This window comes from Bison bison, unplaced genomic scaffold (assembly GCF_000754665.1).
Source record: "Bison bison bison isolate TAMUID 2011002044 unplaced genomic scaffold, Bison_UMD1.0 scf7180017864221, whole genome shotgun sequence".
Classification (NCBI taxonomy): domain Eukaryota; kingdom Metazoa; phylum Chordata; class Mammalia; order Artiodactyla; family Bovidae; genus Bison; species Bison bison.
In genome coordinates this window covers 1,072,063-1,086,809 of record NW_011494793.1, presented here as the reverse complement: position 1 = coordinate 1,086,809, position 14,747 = coordinate 1,072,063, and the positions used below count along the sequence as shown (strand labels likewise).

The window sequence follows — 14,747 nt, the reverse complement described above, 5'->3', positions numbered from 1 at the left end:
CGAACCCAGGTCTCTTGCATTGCAGACGGATTCCTTACTGTCTGAGCTACCAGGGAAGCCCGTGTGGTATGTGGTAAGAGTCTAAATGCCTCTTTCTGTGTGTGGACCTGAGGTTTTTTCCCAAAAAGGATTTTGAGAAATAAAAAATCTCTCCTGATCTCAATGTTTGGCCCACTGTTTTTCCCTTTTTCCTGTTTACTTCTGGTACCTGTGGGGTTTTTTATTTTTGTTTTTTAATTTATATTGGAGTCTAGCTGCTTACCAGCAGGCAGGAGCTTCATTGCACCACGCAGGTTTTTCTAGTTGTGGCAAATGGCAGGTTTCTGTAATTAGCTGCCCTAGGACATGTGGGATCTTAGTTCCCCAGCCAGGGATCGAACCCACGTTCCCTGCATTGGAAGGCAGATTGTTAATCACTGGATCAGCAGGTGAGTCCCTGCTGTCTGTAGTTCTGCACCGTTGGGATCGTGCTGCCAGGCTCTCAGCATTTGCCATTGCATCATGAGCGGGTCATGTGGTTTTGGATGAGCCTTTGTGATTTTCCAGTGAATGCTGCAAAGTAACAGGAGGTGGGGAGGACCTGGGCCTCCAGGTCAGGTGCGGCTGTGCGATCTGGTGGGTGTTCCTTCTCCTTCTGCAACGTTAGCTTTCCCGTCTGGAAAACAGGATAAGGACGCCTTTCTTCCAGAAAAGTCCTCGGTCAAACTGAGGACTTTTCAGAAAGGGAGAACTGTTTTGATTTCACTGTTCACAGTGCTTTTCATGTTTCATGCCATTTAGTTTGTGTTCAGGGTCTTATTCTTATACTAGTTCAATACTAATTTTGTGTTGCAAGTGGCTCCTTGCTTCTTTCCACTGCGTTCTAGAGCTGCCTGGTTTTGTATCCTAATCTCTCACTGACTCAGGCACGTGATTTGGCTTCTCTGGGGCTTAATTTCTGACTCTGTAAATGGGAGATGTTACCACTTCTCATGGGGGAAGGGTCTCATGACCCTGTGGGATCCTGCCAGTTACTGAGCCTCCGGGCGAGAGTATTTTAGTTTGTGGGTGCGGCATGCATAAAGGTCCTGTGGCAGAAGAAGCTGAGAAAAACAGTCCAGAGGCTAAGATATCGAGATCAAAGAGGGAGTATGGTGCTAGGTAGATCCAGAGAAACTGGATTCTTACCTACTAGGGGAGACTTCAGAGGTGAACAAGCCTTAAGGAGTTCACAGGTTGGTAGGGGACACAGACCCATAAAGTGACGGTGCCATCAGGGTGTGGTCAGGCTTAGGCGGGAGTCCACCCAGGTTGCACCCTAATTCAGCCAGGTGACCCTGAGGCTAGGAATGGGTCAGAAGCCTTTGGCCTTCACTGACGTTCTCCTCTTCTGCAGGGGCTATTTGATCGCTGCACCCTCCGTCTTCCGCTCCGGAGTGGAGGAAGCCATCAGTGTGACCATCTTTAACTCCCCCAGGGAAGTCATGGTCCAGGCTCAGCTGGTGGCCCTGGGCAAGGCGGTGGCGCAGAGCCAGGGAGCCATCCAGGGTAGGTCCCTGGGGTGCCTGACCAGGCCTTCTTCTCCCTCTGCAGAGTGGTCTTAAGGGATCAGGCGGTGTTGGCTTCTTCCCACTCTGCCCCTGGGACACTGTCAGGGGAAGGAGGGCAGGTTTTCTTCTCCCCACTTTACAGATGGAGAGAGAGTAAGGCTCAGGAGGGGCAGTCCCCTGTCCAGTCTGGAAAATCAGGGTGCTTGTTCCTCAGCAGCTCAGGTTCAGTGGGTGCCCATCTGGGTAGAGTTGGGCACCCTTTCAAGTCAGCTTTGGCTGGAGGTGGAGTGGGGGCCCAGAGGGAACCTGTGACCTTTTCAGACCTTTTTTTGAGCTTCTAGCACCCCTGAGGTGTTGGATTCAGACCTGGGCTCACAGCCAGCCTGCCACTGAGTTGAGTTTAGGCCCCTTAGTCAGTTGCTCCTCCACTTTCCTCCATAAACTGCAGATAACAGCGGTGCTGGCCTCCTGGACAGAGGTGTGGAGAGCAGGTTCCAGCCTCAGGGCCTGAAGTCTAGCTGAGCAGGTAACTCATTCGTCATACAGAATGAGGTGCGGCCACAGGAGATACCGAGAGAGGATGTCAGGTCTCCAAGGCCAATAAGGCAGCTCCTGTCCCCCAGGGGAGCGGGGAAGAAGTGCAGGCTGTCCTGACTTCAGGGGCCAATCCTGAAACCCAAATCAGGCTGGCTTCAGCAACAGAGTGTTAGTCGCTCAGTTGTGTCTGGCTTTTTGCAACCCCACGGACTGTAGCCCACCGGGCTCTTCTGTGTATGGAAGTCTCCAGTCAAGAATACTGGAGTGGGTTGCCATTCCCTTTTCCAGGGGATCTTCCTGACCCAGGGATCCAACCTGGGTCTCCTGCATTGCAGACAGATTCTTTACCGTGGTAGCAACCAGAGGAGTCTGGTGGGCTACAGTCTTTGGGATTGCAAAGAGTTGGACAGAACTGAGTGACTAACACTTTATCAGCACAGAGAGTTTATGGGCTCTTCGTAACTGGAAAAGTCCTCTGGCATCAGTGGTCCAGCCTCCCAGCTCCACTTGTGGATGTACCTGTGTCTCCCCAAAGCTCCGGGGACTAGCAGTTCCAGAATCTCTGGGAAAGTTCCGGGATCCCCTCTAATTGGCCCAGGTTGGGTCATGTGCTCAATCCTGAACCAATCCCTGTGACCAGAGGGAAGGTCTATGCTGATTGGCCCATTTTGGGTCATGTGCTCAACTCAGACCCAATCCCTGTGACCAAGTGGACCATGCTGATTGGCCCATTTTAGGCCATATGCTCAACCCTAAACAAATCGCTATGACTAAGAGGAAATCTTGTGTAGATTTGCATAGAGCTTCAGGAGAGATGAGCAGTGCCCCACTAGGAGCTGGGCAGTTGGCTCCTCCAAGAAAGCAGAGAATGGACACTGGAAGGCAAAACCAGTAGATTCCGGCTAGTCCTGGAGGCCAAAGAGCCCAGACAAGTGTCAGACAACAAATGAGTCATTTGGGTAGAAGAGAGAAGTTGATGGGAGACTAGTTAGATGCATTGGAGTAAGGTCCACTGGGGACCTCAGACTCCTCTCTCTCCACCCTTCTCCTTGGTCCTCTCCCATGGAGTTTTCTCTTTGCTCCCTTCACAGTTTACCTTGGGCAAGGGCTGGGGTGAAGTGAATAAAGTATGCAGGCTGGCCAACCTCCCCCTGAATAGCTCGGCTTTGTCCATCTCCTCTGGTCTTCAGTAGTCGCCAGCTTGGAGGAAACCTCTCATTTCTGCCAATCCCAACCCAGCCCAGGCCAGACCAGCATGACCCAGGGTGTGTGTTTGTCCACAGAAAATCCCTCTGGGTTGAGAAAACCCTTGTTTGTAAGGCTGCGTCTCAAGGAGGCAGAAAAACACAGCTCCTGATGTAACTGTTTTCATTTTATTTTCATATTTTAGATAAAGGAACCATCAAACTCAAGGTAAGCCTGTGAATTTTTAAAATCAGAAGCCCTACTTTGGGAATAAAGAATTGAATTGGAATGGAACAAGAGAAGTTGCATGTGTTGCGAGAAAAATCATTAATGGTGATGTTAAAAATAAATAACAAAGGGAAAGAAAGATTAGAAAAGGAGAAAACCCACCCATAATCTCATGCCTCCTACTTTTCACTTTTTTATGTTTCCCATAAATCTTTGTCCACATAAAGACATTTTCTTTCATAGTTGCGATTAAAGGGTCTATTGTGGTCTTTCCTGGTATTTTCTCTCAACATGTTGCATAAACATACTTCCATGTTTCCACATCTCTATAATTATAATTTCCCTCCTATTGTAAATAGCATCCCACTGCATCTCTTTTATATACTAATTTACTAACACCCCCCGCCCTCACATACACATGCTTAGATTTTTTTCTTGTTTTCAGGATTTTGATAATGTAATCCAAAAGTTGAGAGCATATTTGTGCATGAAGCTATATTAACCTTCTGGATGCCTGCCTTAGGCTGAACACCCTGAAAGAAGAACTATCAGATCAGGATCCAAGGCTCTTTCTGGGTCCTGTTTTGTCTTAGAAGACTCAGCAGTGCCTGTGCATGGCATCACCGGCTATGCATTAGAGATCAGATTTCCTGCAGCCTTGTTGACACTGAATGTTATTATTTTAAAATTATTTGACATATCAAACTGCATGTAGGTCATTCTCTGACATGGACTTTTTAACTCGAGTCCTTGGATTTCAAGGCGATCGTAAGCCTTGAAATTGTCGGCATTTTCTGGGTTAGCTCATCCTTAACGCTTACCAGATGCTCCAAGGAGTCCCTGAAAGGATGGGCTAAATAGAGACTTGTTCTAAATTATAATGTCCCCTCCCCTGTGCCCTTCCCCAGTTATTATAACTAAGTCCTAGGCGATTCCTCTTCCAAGGTATGGGATGTGTCATTAGTGTCTCATTGCCATGGGGCAGTGGTCTTCCTGCCGTTTTGTCAATGTCAGAATAGAATTCTTTAGAGAAAGAGTTCCCTCCAGGTGGCGGGGGTGATGCTTGTGATATCGCAAGACAATTTTGGTTTTCACAACTTGGGGAGCAGGAATGGGGTTGCTACTGGCTTCTAATGGGTAGAGACCAGGGATGCTGCTCCACATTCTAAAATGCACAGGACGGCCCCTCCACTGAGAATGAACCAGCCAGATGTCAGCATTTGGAAAACTCAGGATAAATAGGCTAGAGCCGCCCTTGCTGGCTTCCTGTGAGCAGATCTGCTTCTTTTGAATCAGCAAGTGGGGCTGTCATATCCACTGATAGATGGACTACTTAGGAAAAAAAGGAAGCCTTGTATATTTTATTTAGAGAAGTACTTTTAATAAAGCATGTGCGCCTGCTAAGTTGCTTCAGTTGTGTCCAACTCTTTGTGATGCTATGGACCGTATCCCACCAGGCTCCTCCGTCCATGATGAGTCTCCAGGCAAGAATACTGGAGTGGGTTGTCATGCCCTCCTCCAGGGGATCTTCCCAACCCAGGGACTGAACCCAAGTCTGTCACAACTGCTGCATTTGCAGGCCGATTCTTTGCCACTAGCGCCACCTGGGAAGCCCCTTAGTAAAGCATACTACTCATCAGAAAAAAAGAAAGCAAGCAAGGCTCTCCTGACGGGTTAAGATTATGTGCTGTCCCTGACTGCCCAACGGCACTTAAGAAGGCACTCTTCACAGGCTAGATCCTGGATGGAGGCCAGAGATGCTGCTCAACACCTTAGAGAGACAGGATGCTCCCATTCCCACCCCTACAGAGGATGACTCAGTCCTAAACATCAGTAGTTCTGAGGTTGAGAAAGTCTGCTCTGTGGAAACACCGTCTGGGCATCAGACACGAGAGAAGCTACTCTTGTGGGTGTTGGATCCGCCCCCTCCACCCACTCCCCCACCCACTCCCCAGCCCTGCCTGCCTTGGGGACCTGAGTGCTTCCAGGGACACATTTGTGTTATCACTGGCTACCAAGGGCAGGCCCTGCCCAGTCTGTGTCTCATCTTCTCACCTATGCAGTGAGGATGACGATAAGAGGTCTTTAATGGGATTTTCAGGCAAACATGCCTAAAACCTCATGATGTTTTATTCCAGTTTTTCAGACTTACCCATGCATCTGTGTAACCAAGACCCATTAAATCCCAAGCACGAAGTGGGACACATTCCTTGCTGTCAGCCTCCAGCCTCATTGGTGGTGGGTAAAGGGGTAGGTCAGACAGTAAGCCCCCAATTACATAAGTGTGATCACTTCAGAGACTAGCAAGCATCCTATTTTATTTTAAAACATTTCAGGGAAAGAAGATGCTGAGGAGTCGGGGTAGAATCTAGAATCACATTTTGTATGGCAGGAGGGCCCCTCTGAGCTGAAACTGGCAGGAAGCGACATGCAGGGGAGGGCATTCTAGATGGAGGGAACAGCCAGTGCAAAGGTCCCGGGACAGGAAGGAAGCAAAGTAAAGCAGCCAGTGGCCTGGAGTAGAGCCAGCTAGGAGCCCCAATAAACAGTGGGAGTTAGATCCCCAGCCTGTAGAATCGGCCATGACCCGAATTCCTCTGCATTGGGTGGTTTCCATTTCAGAGAGGAACCCTGGTGCCTGTCACCAGCATCCATGGTGCCTGTTGTGTATCGTGTTATAGTCGTGATCACCCATCTGCACTACGATGTGCTGGAAACTCAGAGGGTCCAGTGAGTCTGGTGGCTTCTCTCCCAGGATGAGTTTTGCATGCCCACGGAGTCCAGGAGCCTGGGACCCACACCCAGGGCCCCAGCGGCCTCCCTGGCCTGGAGGGGTGGGGTGCTGGGCGTTAATCTGGGTAGTGGACAGGCCTGCGGTAGAACTGTCTCCTCCACACAGCCCTCCTCAGGCTGCAGGTAGCCAGTCTCAGGGAGCCTCGTGCTTTAGCCAGACCCCAGGCCCCCCACCTTCACCCTCAGCTGGAGGCGCAGCACCAGCTTTGTCTGGCCATCTCCCCTGCTTGGATCTCAGCCCCAAGTCCTTGGCTGTCACTGATGCTGAAGGAGTGAATGTGAATGATGGAGGTCAGGGGTGGGGAAGGGGATCAACTCAGTTTAGAACATTCTAGAAAGACCTCTGGTGGTTGGCAGGTAGTGAAAGTGTTAGTCGCTCAGTTGTGTCTGACTCTGTGACCCCATGGACTATAACCAACCAGCCTCCTCTGTCCATGGAATTCTCCAGGCAAGAATACTGGAGTGGGTTGCCATTCCCTTCTCCAGGGGATCTTCCTGACCCAGAGACTGAACCTGGGTCTCCTGCATTGCAGACAGATTCTTTATTGTCTGAGCCACCAGGGAAGCCTGCCGCTTAAAGCTGAGATTTTAATTGGAAACGGTGGCTCTGTGGCTTTCGAGACCTGGGGCAGGTTCACTGCATGTCCCCAAGGGTCACATTTGATCCTGTCTGTTCTCAGGGGCAGCTTCTTGGTCCCTGCACCTCCAAACCACCTGATGGCACACAGCCCCCCGACGTCCCCCACCAGCTCCCTCCTACCTGTCCATGCCCACTCCCCTGGGTGGCCTGAGAATTTTCCCTCGTTGCATGAAGGTCTTTGGCCGATGCTGAGAGGTTTCCAGAAACAGAAGCAGGTAAGGATTTTGGGGTCAGAGCAAGAGGATTATCCTCAGGTTGGTCCTGAAGATCAACTGCAGTTAGGAGGGACCCCACAGTCCTAAGGTGCGCCCTCCTGAGGGTGGCAGGTGGGCAGGCAGGGAGGGTCTCTCAGATGATGTTCACAGAAGACAAGAGGGGCAGCCTGAGAAAGGCGCTGGAGGAACACAGAAGGCCCTGCCACAACCCGCCCTCATCCATCAGGTGGGCACACTGGCATGAGGATGGTCCGATAATTCAGCAGTCCACTTAGGGGGTTCCCAGTGATGGTGACAAGGGCCTTTTCACCCTTTGAGGGACTACACAGGGGGCTGCTGACAACCGCAAGAGGAACACCCGTGTTCGGATGGTCTCAGGGACTGGTGGTTCGTGTGGCTCACAGTGAGGACTGCTGGCCGCTGGCTGCCCACCTGGCGGGCGCCCAGGGATTCATAGCATCGCATACACGGTGCTTGGCCACACCCGGGGAGCCATGACTTCCGTTCGTTTTAACCACAAAAGGGGCTTCTATAGGTTACGAGTCACATGCATGGCTGTTCCGCTCATTACTTAAAAAAAAAAAGGCCGTATAAAGGGTGGCTTCCATCCCTAGAACACTGGAAATTTTGCCCAAGAAAAATGTGAACTCCTGGGCAAATCCTTAAGACTGCAGTGGAGCTTTGTTATCGTTGTTGTTTTATCTGTCCAGGGGGCAAAAAAGAATTTTTTAAACCACTTTAACTGTTTATTATTTTAAAAAAGGTTTTTTTGGGTTTTTTTTTTGGCCATGCTGTGAGACTTGTGGGATCTTAGTTTCTTGACCAGAGATTGAACCCGGGCCTTTGGCAGTGACAGCACCAAGTTCTAACCACTGGACCATCAAGGAATCCCCCTCTACTTTAACCATCTTAAAGTGGACAGTTCAGTGGCATTTAGCACATCACACTGTTGTGCCATCCCCACCCCTATCTAGTTCCAGAGTAGGGAACTATTTTGTCACCCTAAAAGGAAACCCCATCCCTATTAGGTGTCACCACTTCCCAGCTCCCTCCAGCTCCTGGTACCCACTGATCTGCTTTCTGTCTCTATGGATTAGCCTGTCCTGGACATTTCATATAAATGGGATTGGATAAATGTGTGTGCAGTGCTTACAGTGAGACAAAGCAGAGGCACATATTATTTATATATATGACATATAAAAAATATGTGCGTGTACCACGTGTTTATATATATGAAGCTTCCCAGGTGGCTCAGCGGTAAAGAATCTGCCTGCCAATGCAGGTGACATGGGTTCAATCCCTAGGTCGGGAAGATCCCCTGGAGAAGGAAATGGCAACCCATTTCCAGAAGTCTGGCAGGTTATAGTCCATGGGGTTGCAAAGAGTCAGTATTCGTGTATATGAAGGGGCTGGGGTCTCCATCGCCACCTCTTCCCAACTCACCAGCGAGGACCGTATTTGGGTAAGATGTTCTACATTAGCCCTTACAGTAACTCCAAGGCTAATTCTACAGGGCTAAGGATATTTTTGCAAGCTTGCAGTGCAAGGAGAGAAGGTCTGTCATGTCAAGGTAGACCAGCATTTCTCATTTGATTTCTCAGTCTTGGTACTGCTGACATTTGGGGTCCGATCATTCCTTGCTGTGGGGCCGTCCTCTGCATCTCAGGGTCTTGAACAGCATCCCTGACCTTCACCCCCAAGACTCCAGTAGCACCCGTTCCCTGCAACTATGACACCTAAAAATGTCTCCAGAAACTGCCAAGTGTTTCCTGGGGGGAACAGTCACCCCGGGTGTGCTCCCCTGACTTAGACCTCCATGCTGCTTTCTCAATACCTGGATCCCTTCCAGGGCGACACTCCCTGCCCAAAGCTCCATGCTCTGCCTGCAGGTGCCCACGGGCCTCCGGGGCCAGGCTCTCCTGAAGGTGTGGGGCCGTGACTGGCGGGTGGAGGAGGGTCCCCTCTTCCACAACCAAACTTCAGTGACCGTGGACAGCCGGGGAGCCTCCGTATTCATTCAGACTGACAAGCCGGTGTACAGACCCAAGCACCGAGGTGGGCGGCCAGCGCGGGCTGCGGGGGGAGGGATGGCCATGGATGGGAGCTGCCACACCCCTCTCTCCTTTCTTCCAGTGCTCATCAGCATCTTCACCGTCACCCCAGACCTGAGGCCCACCAGTGAAAAGGTGAGATTGGCTTCTAAAACCGTGTGCCTGGGACTCACCCACCGGGGTCCGGCCTGGCCAGGGCCATCATCCACAACTTGCCTTTCCTCCTGCCTCTTCCAATTTCTACCTGCATTCTTGGTTTCTTCCCGGGGCTCCACATCTGCTGGGGGAGCCAGGAGGGAGGTCTGTGTGACAGAGAGAGGCCAGGGCATTAGTGGAAGTGCTTCTTCCAGAGGTCCCCACGGTGGCCAGTGGCCCTCCATACGGGCAGCTGCCTGTGTTCTTCTGGAGGTTGGTTGAGGGCCTAAAATGGGTGAAGTCCAAGAAGGATAAATCACAGGACGTTGAATTCAAAGTACAAAGTTTCTTGGTGCCCCTGGATGCAATATGGACAACCCCAAGCTGGTGGGGCTGTATCCACGTGCACAGGGTCAGCCACGCATGGGACCCGGCAGAGCGTGACGTTGGGTTCAGGAGGCACAGGTGTGCAAGCAATTGTCCTTCCCTGGAGCTGGTGTGGAGTGTTCAGTTTGGCACTGATGGGCACCAGCTGGAAGCCAGGCTCCAGGCTGGTGCTGGAGGTTCAGAGAGAAAAGCGTGCATCCCAGGCCTGAAAGGAACCTGGCATCCCTAGAAACAACCCAGTTGCCACCTGCGAGGGCTGCTTGGAGGGGTTGTCCTTCTTGGGGTGCGAGGGTGGGCAGGGCTGTGATCGGGAGCAAAGATCACAGAGACCACTAAATGGGGCTCAGCCACCCTCATTGCCGTTGGCAACTGCGTGAGCTTGCTGGGCGACTTACAGGGCAGAAATGCATTCTTTCCCAGTTCTGGAGCCTAGAAGTCTAAGATCAGGGTGTGAGTAGAATTGATTCCTTCCAAGTACCATGTGATATAAGAACTGGACATAAAGAAGGCTGAGCGCAGAAGAACTGACGTTTTCCAATTGTGGTGCTGGAGAAGACTCTTGAGAGTTCCTTGGACTGCATGGAGATCAAACCAGTCAATCCTAAAGGAAATCAACCCTGAATATTGGAAGGACTGATGCGGAAGCTAAAGCTCCAATACTTTGGTCTCCTGACATGAAGAGCCAGCTCATTGCAAAAGACCCTGATGCTGGGAAAGATTGAAGGCAAGAGAAGAGGGCAGCAGAGGATGAGATGGTTAGATAGCATCATTGACTCAGTGGACATGAATTTGAGCAAACTCTGGGAGATAGTGAAAGACAGGGAAGCCTGGCATGCTGCAGTTCGTGGGGCCGCAGAGAGACACGACTGAGTGCCTGAACAACAACAGCAAGGACCATGAGTGAAGAATCTGTTCCAGGCCTCCCTCCTAGGCTGGTAACTGCACATCTCTCTTCATCTTTATTTTGTCTTCCCTTCACTCCCATCTGTTTCCAAATTTTCCTTTCTTATGACACAAGTCCTATTGGACTGGGACCGATGCTTTGTCATTGTTTAGTCACTCAGTTGTGTCCTACCCTTTGTAACCCCATGGACTGTAGCCTGACAGGCTCTTCTGTCTGTGGGATTTTCCAGGCAAGAATCCTGGAGTGGGTTGCTATTTCCTTCCCCATCCAGGGGTTGAACCTACATCTCCTGCACTGGCATGCGGATTCTTTACCACTGAGCCACCAGGAGAGCCCAGGACCTGTGCTAGGGACCTTGAAATCACCACCATCTCCAAATATAGACACGTTCTGAGAATTGAGGCTGAGGACATCACATATGAATTAGGGGAGAAGGGGGCACCATTCAACCCATTACAGCACCTGAGCCTGTCCCAAGGGATGAACACTCCGCGTGTACAGAGGGCTTCGGTCTTTCAGGAGCGTTTGCTTACGGCCTCTGTCTGTCTCATTTGCAGCTGGAAGCTTACATCCTGGTGAGTGTCCTGCCCCTCTGCAGCTCTGGCTTGGGGACAGCCTGCTCTCTGCAAGATCTGGTCTGTCTTTGTGCACTACTCCCCCTCTGGGTTGATCCCTGCCTGCCCCAGTGCCCCACACGCTGAGACCAGGTCCAGCCCTGTCCCTGACTCAACCTGGGATAAGCTGAGTACATGTCTGCCCATCTCTTTGTCGATTTTCAAGCACCTCCCTAAATGGGGAGTCAGGATGACCTCTTCTGGCCTCTTGTCTTCAGACATGTCCCTTCTATGCCCCGAGCTTCCGTTTGCTCATCACAAATAGCTAATCTTGGGGCCTGTCTTGACACGTGTCCTGTCCTAGAGAGGGGGCTTGGAAGGTCCTCGTGCGTGCCAGGCACACTAGGGCTGTCCTGAGCTTATCGTGTGTGTCATCTTGCAGGACCCCCGAGGCTCGCGGATGATGGAATGGAGACACTTGGAGCCCCTGTGCTGTGGTGAGTCTCTCTTCTCATTCCTTCTGTGGTTTGGGGGCTGCACCTTTGGGTGGCAGATGTGATAAAGCTTCCAGGAAAATAGGATGTGCTCTGCCTCGACACCTGCCACTCCTTTCCTGGCGCATGGGACCCTCTGCCCACCTTTCTGTCTCTGGGATCCCAACTGAGGCTCCTCCCATAAATTGAGACCTTTCTGGAATATCAGGGCCTTGTTTGTTAGCATCCCTAACTTCTTCCCACTACAGATCTTCCTCATCTTCACCCTCCACCCAACACAAGACGTTTCTTTTCCAGCTAGGAGTCAGAAGGCTTTGCTTTGGCTGAGGAACTGGTTTTTTTTTTTTTTTTTTTCTCTATGACAGTGATCTCCTGGAGAAGGAAATGGCAACCCACTCCAGTATTCTTGCGGGGAAATCCCATGGTCAGAGGAGCCTGGCGGGCTACAGTTCATGGGGTCGTAAAAGAGTCAGACACGACTGAGCAACTCAGTAGGCACGCATGCCTGTGACCACGAGGGCCGTGTAACTGACATCTCCTTTTGTGCTTTGGCCCTAACGGAAGTGGAGTCCCATGAGAGGAGAGCTGTAGCAGGGATTTGGGGAGACTGTGAACAGTTTTGCACCTCGACCTGGGAGATGCATAAGCACGGCAGAGCCCTGAGTCCTCTGTGAGTCAAACGCAGAGAACGGGCCTCCAGCCAACATGGGGTCCTGGTGGTTGGTGCAGCATCACACACACCTCCAGGTCCCCTGGCCTGGCCTTGACCCCTCTCCATGTCCCTCTTCTTGATTCTGAGATGCCTGGGGAGGGCTGCTGAGTAGGGACAGGGCTTGTGCGACTCTCTGTCCCGGAGGGAATGACTCAGGTGGAGCAGAGTGGAGCAGCTGGGTGGCCTGTTTCCCTGGTTCATTTGGCTCATGGCCTGCACTTGGCTTCTTGGAGAAGGCAATGGCACCCCACTCCAGTACTCTTGCCTGGAAAATCCCATGGACAGAGGAGCCTGGTAGGCTGCAGTCCATGGGATCGCTAGGAGTCAGACATGACTGAGCAACTTCACTTTCACTTTTCACTTTCATGCACTGGAGAAGGAAATGGCAACCCACTCCAGTGTTCTTGCCTGGAGAATCCCAGGGATGGGGGAGCCTGGTAGGCTGCCGTCTGTGGGGTCGCACAGAGTTGGACACGACTGAAGCGACTTAGCAGCAGCAGCAGCTGCACTTGGCTTTGGCCTCAGGGCTCCCCCAGGAACCCTAAGTGTGCCCTCTCCCTGCTTCCCCAACTTAGTCTATGGAGGAGGTGCTGGCTCTGCACAAACCCTTGCCAGCCTCGGGGTGGCCTTGAGCTTCCTTGAGGGGCCGTGCAGGGAGGGAGAGAGGCCAGGTCCCCAGGGCACCTCACCACCAGATGCTGGGCTCTCTGCCCACACAATTGCCCCAGGATGAGGGGGAGTCTCTCTTCACACAGGCGTCACCAACATGACCTTCCCCTTGTCTGACCAGCCGATACTCGGAGAATGGTTTGTTTTTGTCGAAATGCAAGGCCACGTGTTCAACAGGTCCTTTGAAGTTCAGAAGTATGGTAAGTTGGAGAATCTTAGGCTCTTAAGATTTTAGACCTGGGGGAACCACAGTCCCAGTGATGACACAGATAATAAGGAAGAAGATGGCAGGAGCCTCATTTACTAGGGGCTCAGTCGGGCCAGGCATGAAGTGGAAGGCTGGGTCTTTGTCTTGTCTTTTTTTAATCTATTATTTATTTATCTGTGGCTGTGCTGGGTCTTCGTTGCTGCATGCGGGCTCTTCTCTGGTTGAGATGAGCAGGGGCTACTCTCTAGTTGCGGTGCATGGGCTTCTCATTGTGGTGGCTCCGCTTGTTGCCGAACAGGGGCTCTAGGGCACATGGGCTTCAGGAGCTGCAGTACGTGGGCTCAGCAGTTGTGGCTCCCAGGAACTAGAGCACAGGCTCAGTAGTTGTAGCACGTGAGCTTAGTCGCTCCGCAGCATGTGGGATCCTCCCGCATCAGAGATCGAACCTGTGTCTCCTGCATTGGCAGGCAGATTCTTTAACACTGAGCCACCAGGAAAGCCCCTCTCATGTCCTCCTTATGATTTTTTTTGGCCATGCCACATGGCATGTGGGATCTTTGTTCACCAACCAGGGATTGAAACCTCACCTCCAGCCTTTGAAGCACAGTCTTAACCACTGGACCACCAGAGAAGTCCCTGTCATGACCTTTCAAAATAAATCATGGTAAAATATATGACCTCGTATAAGTAGAATCATAATATTTGTCCTTTTGTGAATGACTTATTTCATGGAGCATAATGCCTCAAGGTTCGTCCATGTTGCAGCATGTGTCAGAATGGCCTTCTTTTTTAAAGTCTGTCATTTCCTTCTCTTCTTTCATCCTCATCCTGAACCTATGAGGTATCTCCATTTTACAGATGGAGTAACTGAGGCTGGGAGAGTCATTAAGGAAACTGCTCAAGGAACAAGAGCTGGGGAGTCTACCTGGGCCAGAGTCCCATACTGTGGCTTCTGTGCTAAAATTCTCCCTTATGGGGGCAAGGGTTTCTCTTCCTTTCATGAAGAAGGTCTTGAAAGGAAAAGCCATAGAGGAAAGGGTTATAAGTTCCAAGCAACAGAAGCCTGGTACAGACTCAGTGAGGAAAAGAAAAGGGATTTACAGGCTCATGTAACAAGCTCTAAGGACCAGAGTCTTCATGTTTCCTCTGTTCTGCTCCCTGGTGTCCATGTCTCTGTGGGCTGTGCAAGGTGATGAGATGGGTGGGTGTGCCCAGGGCAGCAAGGAAGGGACTGTCCCCAGCCACAAGCACCCTTAGAATGCCCATAACTGGTCCAGAAGCCTGGCTACTTCTGCACCCCTGGGATGGGCTGCGATTGGCTACACTCCATGCAGATGGCCTAAAAGTGATGAGATATGGTCCCCTGAGAAAAACAGCGTGTTGGTCCCTCAAAGATGGAAAATAGGTGTGGCCCACAGAATCCCCAGAGAGCTGCCTGTGCATGTCAGCAGTGAGGCCCTGGAGTTCAGTTTGCTGTGTTCACCTCCAGCACCCTTCTGGAGCCAC

General features: G+C 51.3%; 1 protein-coding gene across 1 annotated transcript in view; it reads left to right on the top strand.

Annotated features, from left to right (window-relative positions):
• Positions 1-1,328: 1,328 nt before the first annotated feature.
• The window catches only part of CPAMD8 (C3 and PZP-like, alpha-2-macroglobulin domain containing 8), a 94,933-nt gene continuing 81,514 nt past the window's right edge, over positions 1,329-14,747 (top strand). The window contains exons 1-7 of the mRNA XM_010845674.1: positions 1,329-1,527; positions 3,457-3,479; positions 9,017-9,182; positions 9,261-9,313; positions 11,162-11,179; positions 11,601-11,655; positions 13,120-13,233. Coding sequence (XP_010843976.1) covers positions 1,329-1,527; positions 3,457-3,479; positions 9,017-9,182; positions 9,261-9,313; positions 11,162-11,179; positions 11,601-11,655; positions 13,120-13,233 — 628 coding nt within the window. The remainder of the gene's footprint in view (positions 1,528-3,456; positions 3,480-9,016; positions 9,183-9,260; positions 9,314-11,161; positions 11,180-11,600; positions 11,656-13,119; positions 13,234-14,747) is intronic.